General features: G+C 47.9%; 1 protein-coding gene and 1 pseudogene across 1 annotated transcript; both read right to left on the bottom strand.

The window, feature by feature from the left end:
• Positions 1–411: 411 nt before the first annotated feature.
• On the bottom strand, positions 412–5,385 carry LOC120681561 (annotated as a pseudogene).
• On the bottom strand, positions 3,758–22,984 carry LOC120681304 (norbelladine synthase-like). Its single transcript, XM_039962813.1, has 5 exons — positions 22,792–22,984; positions 22,482–22,705; positions 4,430–4,575; positions 4,027–4,057; positions 3,758–3,775 (listed from the first exon to the last, which is right to left on the bottom strand). Exons 1-5 carry the CDS (start codon positions 22,982–22,984, stop codon positions 3,758–3,760), a joined length of 612 nt encoding a protein of 203 aa, XP_039818747.1.
• Between the last annotated feature and the right edge of the window lie 101 nt (positions 22,985–23,085).

The raw sequence follows: 23,085 nt of genomic DNA, 5'->3' as shown, positions 1-23,085 counted from the left end.
TCGTCCTTGGGGTCCGCCGACCCTTATGGTTTTCTAAAAACTCAATGAGAATTATTGTTCATCATTGTTCTCTAAAAACAAAAATCCCCGTGTGCGATAGTTAAGACCCCGTCTCCATTTTTGGCTGACTTTGCCCTTGATGGAGAGCTGCAGCTTCGTCATCATCACCGCCACGTGGGCACGATTCTTGGGATGCACCAATTGTGATGGTGGACAGAGCAGCGGAGCTCGATTCCCCGATATTGTGTGTCATGGAATCAAGCTCGTCCGGGAAGGATAGCCTCGTTGGGTGTGGGAAAACCCTCTCCTCCTTCAGATAAAATATTAACTAAATTTACCAATTTACCCTTTACTGATTTAAAATATGTAAATTAAAATAGGTGCTGGTCCCACCACATTAGGTACCGGTCATATCAATTTTGTACTTCTTAGTACTTTTCAAGGTACATTCTATTTTTCAACTGTTGGATGTTGCTTGATGGATGGTTCTTATTTTTTCCAATCACCATAAAATTTCTGTAATAAATATACACGACATGATCCTTTTCTTTCTAGAGTTAATTACTTGGCTTACTCAATACCCTTCTGCTCCTTGATGTATTTTGTGATGGACTCAGCAATAGTAGCTAAACCACTGGTACTTACAACAGGGAGGTTGTTTGCATGCTCATGATGAACTTCATATTCAATTGTTGACCTTATTATCGATGTCTTCTCTTCTTTTCCTATAATCTCGATTCCTACCAAGTATTTCTGAAATCCATGATCTAGAAAGGCCCCTTCAGTTACAAGTACTTCCTTGATGTAGTTTTCGTCATCGACCTTGATGAACTTTTCTTTGAAAGTTTGTGATCCTGGAGTTCCTAGCAAAATGAATCACCAAAAAGAAAATTATTTGGAGATGAAGATCGCATCTTACCTCACAGAAGCTCATGTGTCCAGGTTCTAACCTGGAGGGAAGGTGACAAGCAGGACTGTTCCGACGCCGCCATCTCCCTCTACAAGCTCAACCTTCGAGAACACTTCAGGAAGCAATTGGGGGATCAAATCCCCAACAAGGAGGCCTCCATAGACCTCCCATACGGCCATATCTCGGCAGAAGGGAGTCCAGTCTCAAACTCGTGGCAAAGGGCCCTTCCATTGCTTTGTTGAGCTCTGTTACTCTGTAGCCATGATAATGTATCCCTGTACATAAGACTTTTCTTCTGTGGAAGTTTCTGGCAGGAGGTTGAAGGGATTTTATGGCCGAGAGCTTCAGATGTCAGTGTCACCCCAAGAAGATGAGAAGAGTGTCAGTATAGAGAACCCTGAGTTGATAAGTTATTATTCATGTGTACTGTCAACAGTTGCCATTTCTCTTTCAGTCCAAGCTGATGTATCCGTTTTGGACTTCTTTGGCCATTAACATTAATGTTAGCCTAAATATTAAACGGTGAATGGTCGTCACCCACCATGTAGCAAATAGTCAGAATACACGGCCATTTAAATAGTCGAAACGATTTTACACAGCTAATCAGCCTACACGGCTACCCATAAAGTAACGTTTACACACCATATAAATAGTGTAAACGACCGTGTAGGCTGATTAACACACTGAAAAAAGGCTAGCTCCTAGCTGTTCATATACGTCCTCAAACTTTGGCTACCTGTAATCCTTTTACGTCATCTTAATTTCTCCTGGTAGCCGTATACTTGTCAGTTGTGTCTGCCAATCATCAGCTAAATAATAAGTCCTTTTGAATGAACCATTTCTTCTTAAACTCATGGGAAAGGCTCTGTGGCCACGCTAAGGATCGAAACTCGCAGCATCTCCTCTGTACACCGCAGCACCGCAGCAGCAAGATTGAGACCTTACGGGTTACGGCCAAATAATTGAGACGAGAGTCAATGTCATTTTAAGAATACGATACCAATGTCAGTCGATGTTCCACTGTTAAAAAGAAAATCATTTGATATAATTATAAATGCAACACCTTATGATACCATTATATTTAAGGTCTCCTATCCTGATTCCGGTTCTGGCCCTATCGCACTGTATACTTGTATAGTGTGCAATAAACTTCAGCTAACTGTTCAGTCATTGTGCTAATTATGGTTTTATTAGTTTATTCAGGTAGCCTAGGCCCTAGCTAGTCATGTCGGGTATGTCTGGCAGTTAGATAATTGTCTTAAGTTTCTCCGATCCATAAGAAATTATTGTAGTTCTTAATGCAATTTGTATGCAGTTCTTCTACCTATTTCTACCTATTTCTTATCGGGGCAAGAAATATGAAAATTCCGGTTGTGGTAGGTTGATGGCATCGTGGAAACTAACCCTTTCTTGCACAAGGTTCTCCTCGGGCCTAGTTTTACTGAAACCAAACATCGTATCTAAGGATGCAAATGGGTACCCAATAGTATTTTTCGAATTAGTTAATAAACTAGTAATAATGCACGTGCGACACGCACGTGCGGTAAAAAAAAACTTAGGAGTATGCAGTACTATACATAGCTTCAATATGGTTTTTGTGTGGAATCAGATTGGTTCAGAGTCGATTCCAAACAATTGACCTCCCCTTGTTGCGGAGCTTCACAATTTTTTTTTACCTTTAAGAAGTTTCGGTCCAAGCGTGTGGCCAAGCACATTCAGTTACCAAATACAAAGAAAGTAGTTTGTATTCACATACTATATCAAATTCAGGTTTGGATGGACTTTGTTGTGTCAATCATGCTTAATCTCAAGCACATGTAAGATCCTGCTGACTTCCTAAGCGAGGGTGCAGTGATTTGTTCATATTGGCAGGATGGATACATCCGAGAATAACTCACCCACCTACTTTATTGAAGCCAGATCCTGACAGTTTAACTTCTTTTGCTTCAACTATTAAGGATGTTGCGCATAACTCCAGATTCAAGTATCCCCTTTCCTCCCTTCTCTGCATGGTCCAGATTAGTATGACTGAAAACTAAATATTGGGTTCACCTATCAAATTTTTAAGAATATAACTTTTGTGCATACGAGAGATGCATGGATCCAAGATTTTTTTGCCACAATTTTTATCAAAGAAAGAGCAAAGAGACCAAGCAATTCATTGCTCAATTAATTTTTGTTCTCGTCCCTCCGTAAAAAAAACAATCTTATGTTTGCCACTTTTTCTCATAAAGGTGCTGCCATTATTTGCGCAATACCGATCAAATTAATTGACAATCATGTGTCAAGATCCAATGCTGTGGTTCATCAACATATAAATCTAGAATTGATCTATAGCCAAGTAACACTGCACTGGATCAGAACATTCCAAAAGAGTCAACGGAGTTCAGTAATTGGACAGGGACACCCAACCTGAATGCCAGCATAGCTATACAGGTAGAAATCAAATGCAGTATCTTGGCAAATCTGTGAAGCCTCCATGATGCTTATATTTAGAATTGGAATAAATCAATTTAAGTACATCTGTTATCTCTTTTGTGAACTGACCTTCAAATCTTTGTAGAAGCATAACCTGAATTCTTGAACCAAGGCCTTCTTGCAGAGGCTGATGGCAGATGATTATTAGCATCAACAGCAAGCCAGGCAGAATCATCAACCTTGCAATTCAGCACCGAGTCACCCAAATAGACTCCTGAATGAAATTGATGTGCATTATGCATTTCTCGAAACATAACACCTTGTTCTTGCTACCTTGGGTGATGAAGCACCTTTTGTTATGTCGATGATTTACAGTTCAAAGAAAGAAAAGTTGGAAGTGTGTATCCTCCTTGTGGAATTTTCTTAGCATCAAATGCGGACCTGTACCTGGAACCAGCATGACTCATCATTATGCCACATCAATCAAACACTCGCATAGCACCAACCAGAAAGTCTGTTGCAATGTTCAGCATAACGATTATTCTATAGGGAGCTTATTGCTCACTGCATTGTTCATAGTACGATATATGCTACAATGTTCAAGAATTGACTATAAGCAATGCTTCCAATCTTCTTCAGCATAAAGTGGCTGTCTCAAAATTAGCATGGTACAGTTTACTTCAAACAATTACTCATACCTTCCCCTGGAAGACTGGAAACCCCCACAGCCTGCAACAAAACACTAAGAGCAACCAGATAATTAAACAGTCAACAGGAAACGCGTTGTGCCCAAACGCGTGCCGCAGCAGAGGATAAGGGCTGAGCCGCTGAGGGGCCATGGGATGAGCAGCATGAGGCTGGTAAGGCTGCCGCGCGTGAGGAGAGGAAGGAGCGCCGGCGCCGCCTGAGCGCAGAGGAAGGCTCCCACGCCGAGCGTCCTCAGGGCCGCCTCCCAGACCTCGACGTTCCGGCGGCCGGCAAAATTCCATCACAACTCTGTATGGTCAAATTTGCAATATGTAATCTGTAGGGGGGGAAAGCAGTTCGGATCAAACACGTGGATGAAAAAGAAAGTTTGGAGCGGGATCGCTGGACTCGGACTCGTGCTCGGCGTCCTCCCGCTCCGCGTTCTCGACCTCCTCGTCCGTGTCCTCTTCGGCCTCGATCTCTTCGTCCAGCCACAACTGGAGCAGGTGGAACGCGTGCTGGGAAGCGGCGGCGTCGAAGAGCAGGAAGGTGCGCGTCACCTGCTGGGAGGCAATGGGGATCCAGCCACATCATCTGCTGGGAGGCGGTGGGGACCCAGCCGGAGGCCGGCACGGACGCCCACTGCGCGGTGGCCGGGTTGCAGACCAGGTAGCACGCCGGTGAGTGGAGATCCGGGGCATCGTGCCTCTGGACGAGCGGGAGAAGGGGAGGACACTGTGGCGGCCGTGGCGTGCGCACTGTGAGCGGGAGGAGAGAAGGAGGCGGTGGCGTGCGCGCTGCGAATGGGAGGAGGGGAGGAGGCTGCGGCGGCCATGGCCAACGGGCCGTGGCACGGAGTACAGGGAAAAGAGGGAAAGGAGAAGGCCCTGAGAACGGGTACGGGGGCCGTCTATTCCTCGCGCAAGCTATTGGAATCTGATCCATCGCTGAAGGACCCTCGCTCCCGTCTCCGGTCTTCTTCCCCGTCTCCGGTTTCTCTCTCCCCTACTCCCTCTGTCCATTCTCTCTCTCTCCCTCTCCTCTATCCAGCAGCGGCGCTCCTCCGCCTTCTCCGGCGACGGATCGAGCGGCCCGAGGGAGGAGGAGCAGCGTGGACGGAGGAGGGCGGCGGCGCGGGCAGCAGCGCCGGGCGCGGTCGCGGGGAGGATGGCAGCCGTGCCGGGCGCGGAGGAGGGTGCCGGCGCGGCGCAGAGGAGGGCGATGATGCGGGCAGCAGCGCCGGGGGCCGAGGAGGGCACCGGCATGGCGCGGAGGAGGGTGGCAGCGCGGGCAGCAGCGCTGGGCGCGGAGGATGGCGAGCAGCAGCTCCGGGCGGAAGATGAACAGCCGGTTCTTCTGCGACAGCACGTTGCCCAATCGCTCGCGCGACAAATAGACGCCCCCCTTTTAGTTTATTTTTATTAATTTTTTGGGTCGATCCGTATATAACGAACCATTGCCATCTTTATTTGGAACGAACGGAGTTGAACTTATTTGGAACAAAGGGAGTAGAAAGCAGATACTGTAACAAAACGGTACCGGGCTTTGGCTTCCCCGGAAGATAGTAGATACTGCTCGTTCATCGTTCAGCTACCTTTTCTTGCAGCAGCACACCGAAGGACCGAACAAGCAAAGCAACTGCCCAGCCCTAATGCATGATGTCGCCGCGCAAGTATACCTGCAGTGCCGCCGTAGCACGTAGCGGAACTAGCGGCCCATCAACTGACGTTACGGGCCGTGGGGCACATCACGTTCCCCAAGTTGATTTTCTGGTGACGCCGTTCCTGGGATGAAACAACTGAAGCTTTACCAATACATTTGTTGCTTGAGCCCAGCTGGCCATCAATATATTTTTGTTCTCTCTGGTGGTATACTCTACTTTCTCTATCACTAATCAAGATACTGTAACATACACAGTGTCGTCCTCTGTGTCCAAATTCTGGCCACAAGGAGAGCAATGGACAACCAATGCCCATACCGTCTCTGCCAACCCCCACTCCACCTTTAAAATCCAACACAGATCTGGTTGCCACGCTCAAGAATTGGAAATTCAGCTGGCATATGAACAGTATAGCACCCCAGGCTAGCACGAGGCCGGCTTGCTGCAGAACCAAGCTAGCACATTTGATCTTTGTAACTAGCATAGTAGCATGGTCATGACAAGTAACAATTCCACGTACTCTCTAATTTCATTTCAGTTTTGTGAGGGGTTGGTGGACAGCAACAAAAGTAAAAGTGCATTATACGTACTAGTCTATCAATCCGTGCTCCCGCACGGGCTAACTAGAATTAATATAAAAATAAAATAATTATAATTATCTATTTTACGCTTTTTTCATCTATTAAATATTCTAACACATACTTTGAAATATATATATTTATTATTTAGTTACAATATATTTCATTTTGTGCACCTCCATATGTATTCAATATATGTTTAATTGAACTATTTGTTTGTGAATTGGTATTCTTATCTCTTCCATCATACATGAATATATGGTGACATATATCGTGGGTAGTAATTTTAGAATTTTATATTGATACACTTTAATATATTATTATAATTATATAATTTAGATTGAGATTTATGAGTAATTTAACTTGTAATAATAATGACATAATTGGATAATTTATACGCAAATTTATGGGAGTATTTGAATTATTTTTATAATGACATAGGTAAGTAATTTACATAAAGATTAGGGGGTTACTTTAGATTTTTTTATAATGACAGAGATGGATAATTTAGATACATGTTTAAGGGTTCCTTTAATCTATTTTTATAATGGCAGAAATGGGTAATTTATTAGAAAAGTAAAAGATCTGATGGTTATTATAATTAGAGTTGTTGGATTGATGACCGGATGTTTCTGATTTTTGTGAGAATTTATAAGATTTCTCTATTTTTTCAGAGTGTCCACATAGAATCCTAAATGGCTTCACGTGAAGACTCCAAAGGAGCCTCCAGTTAGTAATAGTAAGATACTGGAATTATTATACAATATACAGGCATATGCTAACAGGATGCATACTTCCGTTCAGAATGCCAGAATTATTATACATTCATTTATAATTTTTAAAATTTTTAATTTATCTTTACTTAGGTGCTCTCGCCTGAGTGTCCTGCTGCTCCTTGAGATACTGTGCAATCTTTTCAGCGGCCGCATCCAGCGGTGCAGTGCTAACCGCATCTAGGGATGCCAATTCCACCCGCGGATGCGGGTATCCGCGGATTTTAGACCCGACGGGTGCGGGTCCGATATTCCACCCGTGGGTGGATCCGCACCCGCATATTGCTTGTCGGGTACCATGATTAGGAGCACCCTAACCAGCAGACTAAATCATCACTAAAACGCAAAACATATGTTGGGCGATCGGGCCCACGAAGTCCTACAGTCTTCCTCCAATCCAAAGAAAATGAAAGGACTCAAAGAAGCTCAATCCACGGCCCAAGTACACAGTGCGGCCCATCCGTACCCCCTCGAACCCGCGGGGCAATCTCCGCCTCGCTCGAGGGCCTCCCGCCGAGACCCTCGAAGGCGCCCCACATCTCCACCTCGCTCGAGGCCACCCCTCGACGGAAAGGACAAACGGCCCTTCCGCTCGCCCGCCTGCCATACGGAGGCATTAAATGCCAACCACTCCTCCGCAGCGTCCGGGTCAGACGACGTCAGACCTCCATTCTCCATAGTGGTTGTGATCGGAGTCCCGTCCGCCAACTCCGGTCACTGCTCCGCCATTTCGGATGCTGTGGTGCCACTGTGCGAACCTACGATGTTGTGCGAGACGTGCTCAGCACTGCTCCAACCACTATGCTGCCAACTCCCTGTACTTCCCTCGTGCTTTCCCCTCCGCGGAACCCTCGAACGGCATGGGCACGGCCCTCGGAAGCGGCCCCGACCTTGACCAGGGCAGGACCCTCGCCTGCAGGACCCTCGGAGTGCCGCCACGTCGAACGCGGGGAACAATACTCTCCATAGGAACCACCACACCGCCCGCTGGAGCTGCCAAGACACCGGCGTGATCTCCGCAAGGCCAAGGATGACGCCCAGGACGACTGTCGCGCCAGACGCCATACCCTACAGTGTACTTTCTACAGTGCTCGACCACTGCACCCCCGCGATTCGGAGGGAAGACGACGACTTCCGCGATCTCCCCATGCATGTACACCGCCCCTCCTTGTGTCTATAAAAGGGGGAGGCGGTCTCTGTCGTATCCATCTGGGCTGTTCTACACACTTAGCACAATTCACAAGAGCACACACGCTCTTCTGAGCCCTTATATTGGCATTCGCCTCAATCAACTTCTCCTCTAGCAGAGACTTGGGAGCTTTCCTCCCTCTCTCGCCTCGCTTGTACCCCCTACTACAGACACCCCCGGTGCAAGATAATACAGTGCACTCGCACACTCCTTTGCTGGACGTACGGCCCCCGCGGTTGGAACCAGGATAAACTCGTGCGTTACTGTGTTGCCTCTTGCATCAACCATCTGGGACTAGGGACACGCAGCATCATCACTAGTTGGTGTCGGACCATCGGGTCAGGACACCGACATTGCGAGTGCAGGTGCAGGTTTGAGATTTCACCCGCGGGTGGACCCGAACCCGTCCGGAAACAAAAAAAAAACCCCAGCCCAACCTGCTTAAATAAGATCCATCCCAACTATCCTAACTATAAAATGAGCAAATAAACTTATGAATTTATTGTTAGTTTGTCCTTATTACTTTGAACTTATAGATTTGTTGTTAGTTTGCCATTATTACTTATAAAAATGTGTTATTTGATTGTTTAAATTGATAAATTTGTGTATTTTTATTATTGTTATCGTCATAAATTAACAGGATTAATTTATGGGCCGAAAGCAAGATGGGCTTAAAGCAGAAGATTGAAAAAGACTTGTAAATCGGCTCCTGCGTGAGCATCTGGGACACATGGGCCATGTATCTTAGATTTAGTTCAAGATTAGAGATAGAGTCCGATCGGGACAAGATTAGTTTAGATTGTTTCTCAAGTCTCCAGACTATAAATATGTACCCATTGTTATTCGTAAAGGAGAGTGTCATCACATCTCGCAAACAACAACTCTTGATGCAACGCCACCCCTAATCCTAGGGTTTCATCCAAGTAAGCGCCATGCTGCCCTGATCGCTTCTCGCGATCAGGGTAGCGTCGTTCTTGCTTTTACCTTGGCATCACTCGTACTGAAGCGTTTTTTATGGCGAGTAATGCTAGTTATCTTGATGTTCGTAGCATGGTTTTTAGTAGATCTGTCATGCTTTATCGCTTATCATCTACGAATATCATGTTGTCTCTGTGCAGTCACGTTTCAATCTTATACTAGTTCTTGTTGCAAAGAATTAGTTGCACAGAGGCAACACCCTGCTTCTTTTATGTCTAGTAGATCTAATCTGTTATGGTTTGCTCTTATCTTTAAGAGTTGGCGTAATATCTGCTAGGTTAGGCCTTGCAAACGGGTTGGATGATCCGGTGGCGTACTAGATGCTTTATCTTAGCCTTAATAGGGATTGTTCCGGGAATCGGCTCTTGCTAGTTCTTAGGCCTCTGTTTTGGGTTCTGGTTTAGTCATCTGTTACGTTCATTAGGCCCAGTCACGTGTAGGATGTTCCGATCTAGCAGTGAAGCTTTTACCATCGTGGATTAGATTAACTAGATTTAATTGAAGCAGCTTTACAGTTATTTGCTTATTTTATCATATCTAGATACAATCAGATCCAATCTGACACCGGGGCTCGATCAGCTCTTTAAAGCTTATGCAAGAGTCGTCCCGGGGAGCCGACCACGGCTCGGACTTATATCTACACGTGTCTTTGTACGCAGGAAACTGTTTGGAGCACGTTCGCACCCTCCTGATCGGGTATAGGTTAGGTGGCACGCCCGGTTTTCCACAAAACCTCCGGGCGCGTGACGGAATTGCGGGCCGTCGATGAGGGAGCAGTACCTGCCAGCGCCTCAGCAACCTCCCGGCTCTTCGTGTTGCCTGTCGCTGCTCGCCGGTGGGTTTCGACCGACAACACATTCTGGCACGCCCAGTGGGACACTTCTCGCCAACAACGTCCACTGCAACAATGACTGGAGCTCAGGATCAAGAACCCGCTCCCAAGCCGTCATGAATGAAGAGCTCTCTCCTGATCTCATCGGCTGGAAGCCGATCTCATCGGCTCTTTTGAGAGGACCCGCAACCATGGCATTAGGTGGAAGGGGTTCTCACCAGAAGGCGCTCTCGACAACGTAGATCTGTCTGTGCCATCAGAAGAGCACACCAGAGCCCTGCGTCAGGAGATGAACTACATGGTGGCCCATACGCTTCATCGGCACTCTCAGAGCCTGATGAACGAGCTCGAGCGCATGGCGCATCGCGTCATCCAGGAGATAATCAAGAACCAGTACTCTCCATCAGGACCAACCCTGGGGAGTCACACAGAGGAAGCTAATCTGCATTCTAGGCCGCAGTTGCCGTTCTCATTTGCGGCCCCAAAACCACAAAATTCGCCGATCTACGTCGTCCACAAGAAAGGCGGCGATCCTGGAGAAGGCCAATTCCTCGCCGAGCCACCCAAGGAGATCCCGCACGGCTACACGTGCGCATACATCACTGGCAGCGTCAATCCAACATGCTCGGTGCAGATGGTAAACCCAGGAGCTTCTGGAGCAGACGCGGAGAAACAAGCGTGGCTGGCAAAGTACGCTACTGGGCCGAGTGCTGAGCCATCGGCCCCAGGAGTTCTTAGTGTGGAGCATTTCAGTGCAATACTGAGAGACCAGTTTGGCATCCTGCCCAAGAGGAAAGCGATCGGCTATTCCAAGCCGTATCCAAGTGACTATGACTTGATCCCCTTGCCACCCAAGTATCGGCTTCCCGAATTCACCAAGTTCAGCGGGTCAGAAGGAGCCAGCTCCATAGAGCATGTGAGCCGATACTTAACGTGGCTTGGGATGATCTCAGTGACGGATCCGTTGAGGGTTCGGTTCTTTGGCCAATCTCTTACAGGCCCAGCTTTTGGGTGGTACGCGTCATTGGCTCCGGATTCGATTCGAACTTGGAGGCAGCTCGAAGATCAATTCCATACCCAGTACCATTCAGAGGCTGCTGAAGCTGGAATTGCCGACCTCGCCCAGGTCAGGCAAAAGCGAGGAGAGACTGTGTCGGAGTACATACAACGCTTCAGAGAAGTCAAGAACCGATGCTACTCATCGCGCATCACAGAGAAAGAGGCAGTCGATCTGGCTATTCTGGGACTCGCTAAGCCGATCAAAGATCTGGCTTTCCAGTTGGAGTTCACGTCTCTGGCGCACCTAGTGCAGAAGCTTACGGCATATGAGCATTACCATCCTGAGCTGTACCAGGACAAGTTCAAGCGCCATGTAAACATGGCCCAGGCGGATGAATCTGATGACTCTGGCGAAGAGCAAGAGGTGGCCGTAGTAGAGTGGACTCGGGGGGCAAACCCCGTCCCGTGCAAATGGATCAAGCAGCAGGGGCTTGTGAAGGTCTTCGACTTTGACGTGACCAAAGCAGAGCAGATATTTGATCTGCTCCTTAAAGAAAATGGCACCACTTGTTCACTCATGCCACTGGTGAATGCAAGGAGCTACGTCGTCAGATCCAATCGGCTATCGAGCAAGGCTGATTAATCTTGGCTCAACACATGATGAAGGTTGACACAAAGCCCTTCCCGCAAGCTAATATTGTGGAGCTGTCAGACTTCGGATCCGGGGGCCAGGATTTGGCATTCCAGATCAACATGGTGGGACCCATGCGCTGCCATGACAAGCAGAGGAGAGAGGCTGCTTCTGGCAAACGGCCGCAGGATGAACACGAACTGGAACAGCAGCATGTGACTGAAGAGCAAGTGCGTCACATCCGCAACCAGCTTCCAGCTTCTAATCGGCTTCTAGAAAAGTACCAGTACCAGTACAAGTTGCGCCACCGGTACGAATTGGAAGAAGATGAGTATGAGCACCGCACAGGGAGGACACTGGGGAGACGCCAGGCTATACGCGACCACTGGTACTGCCCGTTCTTCAGGTACTGTTGGAATTCCGGCATGAGCCGATTACCTACTATAGATGATTGCTTGGAGTGCAGGCCTCGAGGACACCAGCAGAACGAGACATCGGTGTTCTGGCGCTTAGGGCCCAGAACACGTCATGATGACCGTGTGAGGCAGGCCAACCAGGGGTGATTCCGAGCAAGAAGAAGAAGAAGACAGGTACCATCGCCCGCGGTGGTGTCCTGACGGGCTTAATCGCTCACAGAAGCGCAGAGTGCAGCGCTTGTGCAATCTGGATGAGGCAGAAGCAAAGTACCTCAACGTGCTGAGAAAGGCGCGTCAGGATCTCGCGGAGCAAGTCAGGCGACCGCGAAGGGAGGAAAGGCGCACTCCAAGAAAAGAGTGGCGCCCCAAGCAGACAAAAGCCGATGAGAAGCCATCGACTGATGTGAACATGGTGTTCGTGCTCCCATCGGAGTTTCGGGCACCCCAACCGGAGGATTTGCCTGTTGCACAGCTGGATCTGGGCCCACAGCCGATCATCTTCGAGAAGCCCAAGGAGAAGAGCTACAAGCACCTGAAGGGGTTGTATCTCAAGGGCTTCATCAACGGCAAGCCTGTGAATAGGATGTTGGTCGACACTGGCGCCGCAGTCAACCTGATGCCATACTCTGTGCTGCGCCGATTGGGTCGTTCTTCTGCCGATCTGATCAAGACCAATGTGATGCTCAATGACTTCAACGGACAACCATCAGAGGCAATGGGGGTCCTTAATGTGGAGTTGACAGTGGGCCGCAAGACGATCCCGACTTCGTTCTTCATCGTCAACAGCAAAAGTACATACACGGTATTGCTTGGGAGGGATTGGATTCATGCCAATTGTTGTATCCCTTCCACAATGCATCAGTATCTCATCCAATGGGATGGCGATGAAGTGGAGGTGGTCCGTGCAGACGATTCCAGCGAAGTCTCGCTCGCAGACATGAACGCCTGGGACGCAGAAGGACAAGAGCCGATCTTAGGGATCGCCCTGGAAGACTGTGATCGGATCGAGGCAACAAAAAAACGGACTGAGGCTGGTCTTATCCACTGGCCTCACAGAGTAGACGCATCCTGGCATGCTGCGGGATGTAGTAGAAATAGAGAGGCCGGTCCCAGCGACTGGCCCCAAAAAATAGAAAAATCCTGTTTGTGGTCAGAACTGCTACATCATGTGCACACGATGGCCTGCTCTGGCAGTTGGACACTCATCGATTATTTGGTTTCGAATGATAATGGAAGTATAGAAGCGGCCAGCCCGTGCGGTTGGCCAAATAATTTTTCTTGTCATCTCCCTATGTTTGTCGCTGATCTTGTGGATAACAAAGACTCGCCTGCGTTCGCAGCTGGTTTTTCAGACGATGGCAAGCTAGGATACGGGTTCACGTCAGCTGACGATTTGGAAGAGGTTGACATCGGTCCTGGGGATAAGCCACGGCCGACATTTATCAGCAAAAAGTTGGATTCGGCCTTGCACGAGGAGATGATCGCACTGCTGAAAGAGTACCGGGATTGCTTTGCATGGGACTACACCGAGATGCCCGGTCTGGAAAGAAGCATCGTCAAGCATCGGCTCCCGCTCAAGAAAGGGTTTCGGCCATTTCAGCAACGAGCACGTCAGATGAAGGCCGAAGTCCTAGAAGAAGTCAAGAAAGAGGTGGAGAAGATGCTGGATGCTGGGTTCATCAGGCCGTGCCGGTATGCAGAATGGATCTCTAGCGTGGTACCGGTAAAAAAGAAGGATGGCCGATGGCGCGTCTGCGTCGATTTTAGAGATCTCAACAGAGCGACGCCAAAAGACGAATACCCGATGCCTGTTGCAGAGACATTGATCAACGCAGCTGCCGGCCACAAAATGATGAGTTTTATGGACGGCAATGCCGGCTACAACCAGATCTTCATGGCCCCGGAAGATGTGAACAAGACCGCGTTTAGAGTACCAGGCGCGGTCGGCTTGTTCGAGTACTTGGTGATGACCTTTGGACTGAAAAATGCCGGTGCAACGTATCAACGTGCCATAAATTACATTTTTCATGATCTCATCGGCAAACTGGTAGAGATCTATATTGATGATATCGTGGTCAAGTCCAAATCGGCTGGGGGCATCTAGAAGATCTGCGACAAGTTTTGGAGCGGACTCGAAGATTTGGGCTCAAAATGAACCCAAAGAAATGTGCCTTTGGAGTATCGGCCGGTCAATTTCTGGGATTCCTGGTGCATGAGCGGGGAATCGAGATCGGCCTAAAGAGTCAAGAAGCTGTGAAAATGATGAAGCCACCTACTACAAAGAAAGAGTTGCAGAAGCTCATCGGTAAAATTAACTTTGTCAGACGATTTATTTCTAATCTGTCTGGACGCATTGAGCCGTTCATGGGTTTAGTGAAGATCAAATCCGATGATGAGTTTCGCTGGGGGGCAGAACAGCAGCAAGCTTTCGATGAAATCAAAGAATATTTGTCAAAGCCTCCAGTGTTGGTTCCTCCTCAGCATGATAGGCCTTTTTACGTGTACCTATCCGTGGGTGACACTTCTATCGCTTCAGTATTGGTTCAGAAGCACGACGGCCAAGAGAGGGTGGTCTTCTACCTCAGCAGACGCATGTTAGACGCCGAGACCAGGTATCCTGAAATCGAGAAGCTTTGCCTTTGCTTATACTTTACATGTACAAAGCTTCATCATATTTTGCTCTCGGCGGAAACAATTGTCATATGCAAATCGGATGTCATAAAGCACATGCTGTCGGCTCCTGTCCTGAAAGGCCGGCTAGGAAAATGGATGTTTGCATTGTCAGAGTTCGATATTCGGTATCAGCCTGCGAAAGCAGTCAAAGGACAAGCACTGGCGGATCTTGTTGCAGACAGGATCAGCACTGATATTGCTGCATTATTTATTCGTGCTTGGGCTATGTTTTTTTACGGGTCGGCTTGTGATGATGGGTGCGGTGTGGGAATTCTGTTGGTCTCGCCTCGTGGAGCGACTTACTCCTTTTCCATCAGAATGACTGCCCCATGCACCAATAATTTGGTGGAATATGAAGCCGTTCGCAAAGGGATGGAACTACTCCTCGAAGCCGGCGCAGAAGCGGTGAAATTTTTTGGAGATTCGAACCTGGTGATTTCTCAGCTCACGGAGGAATATAGATGTGAGAGCGAGGCTCTTTTCCCGATTTGGGTGCAGTGCCATGAGTTGATGTCACGATTCAGGTACATCAATATCCACTGGATACACAGGACTCTGAACAATGAAGCTAATGATTTAGCACAGATGGCTTCTGGCTATAAGGAGGTAGCCGATGGAGTCGATGTGGAGGTTCAGTTTCTAGAACCCGGAGACTGGAGAGCCGATATCTTCAATTACTTGAAGGATTCGGCTCGGGGGGCACCCAGAAGGATAAGACTCAAGGTCATGAAGTATGTTCTGATAGGGGATGACATGTTCTACAGGACCTTGGAAGGACGACTGCTTAAATGTCTGGGACCTTCAGAGTCAAATCGGCTTTTGCATGAGGTTCATGAAGGAGCCTGCGGTACTCACCAATCGGCTCATAAGATGAAGTGGCTGATTAGGCGATCGTGTTATTACTGGCCCACTATGCTTGAAGATTGTTTCAAATATTACAAGGGATGTCAAGCGTGTCAGAGATTCGGCAAGATTCAGATAGTGCCAGCATCAGTAATGAATCCTATCATCAAACTGTGGTCATTCAGAGGTTGGGCCATGGACATGATTGGTCAGATCAACCCTTCATCTAGCAAAGGTCACCAATGGGTCTTAGCTGCCACAGATTATTTCACAAAGTGGGTAGAGGCAGTGCCCTTGAGGTCAGTAGCATCGAGAGATGTGATCAGCTTTGTCAAAGAGCACATCATCCACAGATTTGGAATTCCTCAAACTATTACGACCGATGGAGGATCGGTCTTCATATCGGAGGAGTTCAGAAAGTTTGCCGATGACACAGGGATTAAGCTGATCAGATCATCTCCATATTATGCCCAAGCTAATGGACAAGCTGAAGCATCCAACCAGAGCCTCATCAAGCTCATAAAGAGAAAGATCGATGAATATCCTAGGCGCTGGCATGAGGTGTTATCAGAAGCTTTGTGGGCATATCATATTTCATGTCATGGGTCCACCAAGACATCGCCGTACCATTTAGTCTACGGCCAAGACGTTGTACTACCATGGAAGATCACGGCCGGATCAAGGCGTGTTGAGTTTCAGAATGATCTATCTGCTGAACAATATCCAGCCTTGATGAACGATAATGTGGAGGACCTGACAGAGCTAAGACTTTGGTCGCTGGAGAAGATCAAGGAAAATAAGGCTAAAGTTGCTCGCGCATACAACAAGAAGGTCAAGCCAAAAAATTTCCAGGTTGGAGATTTGGTTTGGGTGGCAGTTTTACCATTGGGAACTAAAGATAGAAAACATGGCAAGTGGTCTCCAACTTGGCATGGGCCGTACAAGGTTGATCAGGTTTTGCCTGGGAATGCATACATGCTCGAGGAATTGGACGGTGTCAAGTTTCCTGTCACCGTCAATGGTCAACACCTCAAGAAGTATTTCCCGAGCATGTGGGAGAGCGAGTGACAAAAGCCGATGAGATCCATCTGGCTACAGTGTAATAGGCCAACATGTTGAGTTGGCCGCAAAAAAAATCATGATAGGCCAACACGTTGAGTTGGCCAGAGAGAAAAAAAATCATGACAGGCCAACACGTTGAGTTGGCCAGTTAAAAAAAAGAAAAGAAAAGAGATAGGCCAACACGTTGAGTTGGCCGGTAAAAAAAATATAAAAATACATATGAGGAACGAAATAGCCGATGTATAACCATCGACTTAAGATGTTTTAAAATAGTTACAAGATTCAGATTAACAGGCAGTACTAATTGTATCTTGAGCCTATCTACTGGTTCAGGAATTCTTCTATGACATGGATGGCTTCTGTGCGGACGGCGTCTGCTCGTGCTATGATTGCTTCGTCATCCTTGTCATCGCCTGTTACTATCTGCCGACTCAAGGTGCTTATCTCTGCAAACTCTGCTTGTATCTGTTCGGCTATTTCCTGGGTTTCTTGTTTGGAGTTTGCAATGGAAGCTTCGTCGGCCTGGATGAGTTCCTTGGTGGTGCGGACTTTTTCTTCGAGTTCCACCAGTTCTTTCTTTAGGAGGTCGAGTCGGTTCATGTTGGCAGACACGTCAGCTTTGATATCTAGAGTTGCCTTCTTCTGGTTGAGGGCCTTTCACTTTTGGGTAATGTCAGCTTTCAGAGAAGCTTGAGAGCGACGTGCTTCCATCCTTTGTTGTGCTTTATTCACTTCTATCCGAAAGAATGGAAGGTTGCTGGCGGGCCAGAGCTTGATTTGCAATGGCTCCGGGAGTTGGGATTCTATTCGCTCGAAGATGTTCTTTATCTTGCTGGAATCATCAACTAGAGTAGTGATCGGAGCAGATAGAAGATTCTTGATGAGTTGAAACTGATGTGCCAAATTAGCCGATTGCTGTGAAGATGGTGTTTCTGCTCCAGGGATAGTCAGACCCATTGATGCCGGGTCAAAGGAAAGTAAACCTGAAATGTCAAAATCCTATGGACATATCTGGAGTTAGAGCAAGATGCATTTATGGAGCTATCGGCTGGTTCAGAATTGGTTTTGTAATGTTACCTGTTCTGAAGAAGTGTTGGGCGGTTCAGGAGCAATCGTCCTGTTAGAGCTTGTGTTGACATCAAGAACATCGAATGTATCGGTTTGTTCCTCGTTTGCATCCATCAGTGCATCAGGAGTTGCAGCCATCTCATGTTGTTCCAGGCTTTCTACATTGGGGATGTCTTCAGCTGCGTCCTGGGAATAAAATTACAGTCAACCAGGGTACATATGTATGAAATAAAGAAAAAGTTTTTGATTGATGAGTTACCTGGTTGGTGTTGGACTCTGATGGATTTTGGGAAGCTGGTGCTGGTTTCTTGACCACTCGCCTCGTGATCATCTTCTTTTTCTTGGTCAAGACTCGAGGGGCAACGCTTGCAGAAGTTTGTCTTCGCTTGGAAGTCGACTGAAGTAAGTCTGGCTGAATAGACATTATCACTTTCTTCATTGGTGGTGATCCTTTGCAGAAGAGTACATCAGGAGCAGTTGGAAGAAAGTGGAATGGCTCCCCAGTGCTGGTCGTAGGTTCTGGACCATCTTGTTGCTGCTGACAAAGAAAGCAGGATTAGCCAAGAGAAAGGAATAGAGAGTTTGGAGGAAATAAAGTGCATAAATTCAGTACCTCTTCCTCGGGGATTACATATTCAAGATTGATTTGCTGCAGTCGAGGACCTAGAGCTTTTCTGAAGACATGAGTTTTCCATATGTTCCACCAAGTATCAAAGCCGATTGATGAAGAGGTGAAGGACAGATCGGCTGGTATTGGAATGTGGAGATTATCAAACATGTTGTAGCATCTCGACCTGGTGAAACCATCGGGTAGATCGGCTCTGCTCTCCACCAAGTGGTGAATATGGAAGTGGGGAGGGACCTGTCCTAGGCCAAATTGCCGAGCTGCTATGACTGGCTGGTAAGATTCATAACCTGGCTTGATAATTCCATTAGAGGTGCTGATGCCAACGGGGAGGAAGCCAGGTCGAATCATCAAAGAATACAGATGCCGAGTGCTGTCGTCATCGGCAAAACTATCTAATCTGAAGGTGGTTGGGTTCTCAAAATATTCAGATTCAGTGAATGGGAAATAAATGGGATTATCTAGTCCTTTGTAGAAGACTCTGAACCAGTTTGCTGCATCTATTGAGTTCAATTTACTGCTAGGGAGACTGAATAAAGCTTGGCCATAGCTAGTACATCTAATTGGTTTGCCACTCTCATCAGGGAAAGATTTCTTGGTTAGGCCTTGGAAGTTGGGAGTATGGTGCTGGAAGTACAGTTGTGCCCACAACTGAATAAACCACCAAGGGCCTCCAGTTCTCAGTTTCTTTTTGTTAAGCAAGTTAGATGTCATCAAATGAAGATATCTATATGTTTCTCCGAGAAAAAGTTTGCCTAGGCCGGTGTGATTACCATGGGCCAGGTGATAGGCCAAGGGGAGATAGTTCTTAGTTGGGGCTAAAGAAGGGCCACAGAAGATGAAGTGCTCTAGCCAAAGATTTAAGAAGGCTGTGTGTTCCTTCTCAGTCACTGGACCTTTTGTTTTCATGTGCTGACTCAAGTAAGTACCCCAGTTTGTGCAGTTAACCTTGGAAGAAAGTTTGAAGGGGACTTCTGCCATTTTGTGAGCAGCAGAATTAGGAGAGCTAATGTCTAGGCCAGTGATCATGGTGACATCCAGCAGAGTAGGGGTCATGGGTCCATGACCAAAGAGGAAACAATTCAGAGTATCAGACCAGAAATAGCCGATGGTTTTCAGAAGATTTTCATCTTTGTTAAGTGGAGACAATGATAAACTAAGTGCATCGGCTATGTTCAAATCCTGCCATAAGGGCATGTGAGCTTTTGCTACTCTGCTGTACCATGTAATCCAGCTCTCAGGGGGATTAGGCCAGGCTCTTAAGCAGTCGGCCCAGAGGTTCAGATCGATGTTTTGACTCATAAAAGGGATCATATTTGCTTCACAAGAGATCAAATCTATGGGGTTTTTATGGGTTTGTGGGCCAAGACAGAAAGATTTTGAATTGGAGGGATGCAGCAGAAGGATGTCTGACACCTGAAGTTCAGAAATTCAGAAGTATGCGTATGGTGTCATGTTTCAGAGTTTCAGTTTCAGAAGCTTAGTAAGCTGAAGAAAACTAAAGGATTAGGCCTAATATTACCTTCAGGCCGCAGATTGCCGCATCATCGATTGCAGAGCTTGTCGTCTGAGCTACAGAATCTGCCATGATTCAGATCTGTTGACTTAGGGTTTGGTTGTTGTAGGCTTTGATTCGAATTCCGGCTGCTTGGAGAGTTCTTGCTAGGATTTGTAGAGCTTGGTTTTCGAATTATGCTCGGATTCAAGAGTTCGGTTCAAGGTGGAAGTGTTACTCTACTCTTGTGCGGGTTGCTTTTAGTTTGAATTTCGTCGGCTCTTGGATATTTATAGAAGCCTGATGCGTTGCCATCGGCTTTTTGGAAGGTAATCGGACACACAAATTTAAAGGGAAATTCAATTTCATTAAAGGAAAGTTCATTACAAGGAAAGCCGATTTTACAAAGCAATTAATCCTTCGGCTTTGTGCTCCTACCCCTACGATGCTACCTACATCTACCATTTGTAGGTAGCTTGTACCTACGGTGCTTAGGGCTTCGGGCTTGCGCATCCCTGCTGCCGTCGTCGTCGCTGTCGTCGTCGTCGTCATCATCGCTGCTGAAGGCGCTGCTACCGCCTTCAGACCCGAAGTCGCTCCAGTCATCGCCGCCGCCACTCTTCTCTTCCTCGCTGTCCTCCTCGGAGGACCCGAGGAACCGAAAGGGCATGCCGCCCATCGGCTCGTCGTCATCGGAGGGGGAGTCGATCTCCTCTTCCGAGGAGGAGTCGACTCTGTCCGAAGAGGGGTCTTCTTCCTCGCCGCTCTCCGACTCCTCCTGGAACAGGAGCCGGAGGTCTTCTCCTTCAGTCATGGGCTCATCCTCCTCAGAGACGACCCCGAAGTCGAACTCCTCTGCATCCCAGTGCAGAGGAGCCAGCGCTTCATACGCTGCGGTTGGGTCCCACTCCGGCGTCGGCTCCCGACTCTCCGGAATGGAGTCGATGGAAGAAGCAGGGAGAGGGGAAGAAGAAGGAGAAGAGGAGGAGGAAGAGTCTCCAAAGGAGTTGGAGTCGGAAGAGGAAGAGATGGCCATGGCTGTTGAAGGATTGGGGTTTCTGCGCTGCTGGATTTGGGAGGAAGAAGGAGTTTTGCTGTGAAGAAGAGCCGATTCGGGGAGAGGTTAAATAGTGAAAAGATGGAAGATGGATCGGCAGTTTCACGTTCTACGAGGAGCCAGTTGCAGAGACGTTGCATCTTCCTTGGTGGTTACAGTGTGTTTAATGAGCATTAACGGGAAGATGAAGCGACGGATTGGTTTTGGAACTATCATTGCCAAAACCAGGGGGCATGTGTTATCGCCATAAATTAACAGGATTAATTTATGGGCTGAAAGCAAGATGGGCTTAAAGCAGAAGATTGAAGAAGACTTGTAAATCGGCTCCTGCGTGAGCATCTGGGCCACATGGGCCATGTATCTTAGATTTAGTTCAAGATTAGAGATAGAGTCCGATCGGGACAAGATTAGTTTAGATTGTTTCCCAAGTCTCCGGACTATAAATATGTACCCTTTGTTATTCGTAAAGGAGGGCGTCATCACGTCTCGCAAACAACAACTCTCGGCGCAACGCCACCCCTAATCCTAGGGCTTCTCGCGATCAGGGCAGCGTCGTTCTTGCTTTTACCTTGGCATTACTCGTACTGAAGCGTTTTTTATGGCGAGTAATGCTAGTTATCTTGATGTTCGTAGCATGGCTTTTAGTAGATCTGTCGTGCTTTATCGCTTATCATCTACGAATATCATGTTGTCTCTGTGCAGTCATGTTTCAATCTTATGCTAGTTCTTGTTGCATATAATTAGTTGCACAGAGGCAACACCCTGCTTCTTTTATGTCTAGTAGATCTAATCTGTTATGGTTTGCTCTTATCTTTAAGAGTTGGCGTAATATCTTCTAGGTTAGGCCTTGCAAACGGGTTGGATGATCCGGTGGCGTACTAGATGCTTTATCTTAGCCTTAATAGGGATTGTTCCGGGAATCGGCTCTTGCTAGTTCTTAGGCCTCTGTTTTGGGTTCTGGTTTAGTCATCTGTTACGTTCATTAGGCCCAGTCACGTGTAGGATGTTCTGATCTAGCAGTGAAGCTTTTACCATCGTGGATCAGATTAACTAGATTTAATTGAAGCAGTTTTACAGTTATTTGCTTATTTTATCATATCTGGATACAATCAGATCCAATCTGACACCGGGGCTCGATCGGCTCTTTAAAGCCGATGCAAGCATCGTCCCGGGGAGCCGACCATGGCTCGGACTTATATCTACACGTGTCTTTGTACGCAGGAAACTGTTTGGAGCACGTTCGCACCCTCTTGATCGGGTATAGGTCAGATGGCATGCCCGGTTTTCCACAAAACCTCCGGGCGCGTGACGGAATTGCGGGCCGTCGAAGAGGGAGCAGTACCTGCCAGCGCCCCAGCAACCTCCCGGCTCTTCGTGTTGCCTGTCGCTGCTCGCTGGTGGGTTTCGACCGACAACAATTATATATATTTCCAGACCCGCGGGCGCCCGAAACCCGCGAGTGCGGATGCGGGTGTAGAAATGCACCCGCGGGTTTGCTCGCCGGCGGGTTTTTTCCAACCCCGCGGGTTTGCCTGTGGGCGGGTTTTCTCCAAACCCGCACCCGCACCCGCGGGTGCCATCCCTAACCGCATCTTCCATCTCAGGGTGCCCGTCATCAAACTCGTACTCCAGAGTAGATCTTATCGCAGAAGAGCTGGGGCCCTTCTCGGTGATCTCGAGCTGGGTCACGTACGTGGTGAAGCCGAGTTTGAGAACGTTGCCTTCGATGGCCAAGGTCTCCTTGACGCAGTTCTCATCGTCGATCTTGACGAACTCCTCCTGGTAGTTCATCTCCGGGCCGGCAGGGTTCCCTAGCGAGGTGGTAATCGACCACACAGTTACAGGCCATATGAAAAAGCAGAGGTGCGGGCAATTTTGTATGAAGGATCGATCTCACCTGGAGAGATGAGCGTCACCTGGAGGACGGTGCCGACGCCGCCGTCATCGCGGACGACATCGACCTTGCGGAGGACCTGCGGGAGCAGCTTGTGGAACAGCCGGACGAAGCCGAGCCCGGCGTAGATGTCGTCCCACAGGTCGGAGGCCGGGACGCCGTCGGCCTCCACCTCGTGGCTCTTGCTTCCCTTCATCGCGGCTGTGCTCAGCAGCCTGTGCGCGCGCGCCCCCTCTGTGGATTAGTACACTACTACAGAATAGGCCTTTGTTCCCGGCCATTTGTCCCGGCAGCCTG

Source organism: Panicum virgatum, chromosome 7N (genome assembly GCF_016808335.1).
Source record: "Panicum virgatum strain AP13 chromosome 7N, P.virgatum_v5, whole genome shotgun sequence".
Classification (NCBI taxonomy): Eukaryota; Viridiplantae; Streptophyta; class Magnoliopsida; order Poales; family Poaceae; genus Panicum; species Panicum virgatum.
The sequence above is the reverse complement of the archived record's forward strand: the minus strand, read 5'-3'. Positions and strand labels throughout refer to the sequence as shown.

What these genes read in the sequence shown, in the direction of transcription:
- LOC120681304 (XM_039962813.1), bottom strand. Translation starts at nt 22,984, where the DNA reads ATGAAGGGAAGCAAGAGCCACGAGGTGGAGGCCGACGGCGTCCCGGCC. An exon ending in GGTGACGCTCATCTCTCCAG is followed by an intron (nt 22,706 to 22,791) that starts GTGAGATCGATC and finishes CCACCTCGCTAG; the next exon opens with GGAACCCTGCCGGCCCGGAG. An exon ending in CGGGAGGACGCCGAGCACGA is followed by an intron (nt 4,058 to 4,429) that starts GTCCGAGTCCAG and finishes GTTTTGTTGCAG; the next exon opens with GCTGTGGGGGTTTCCAGTCT.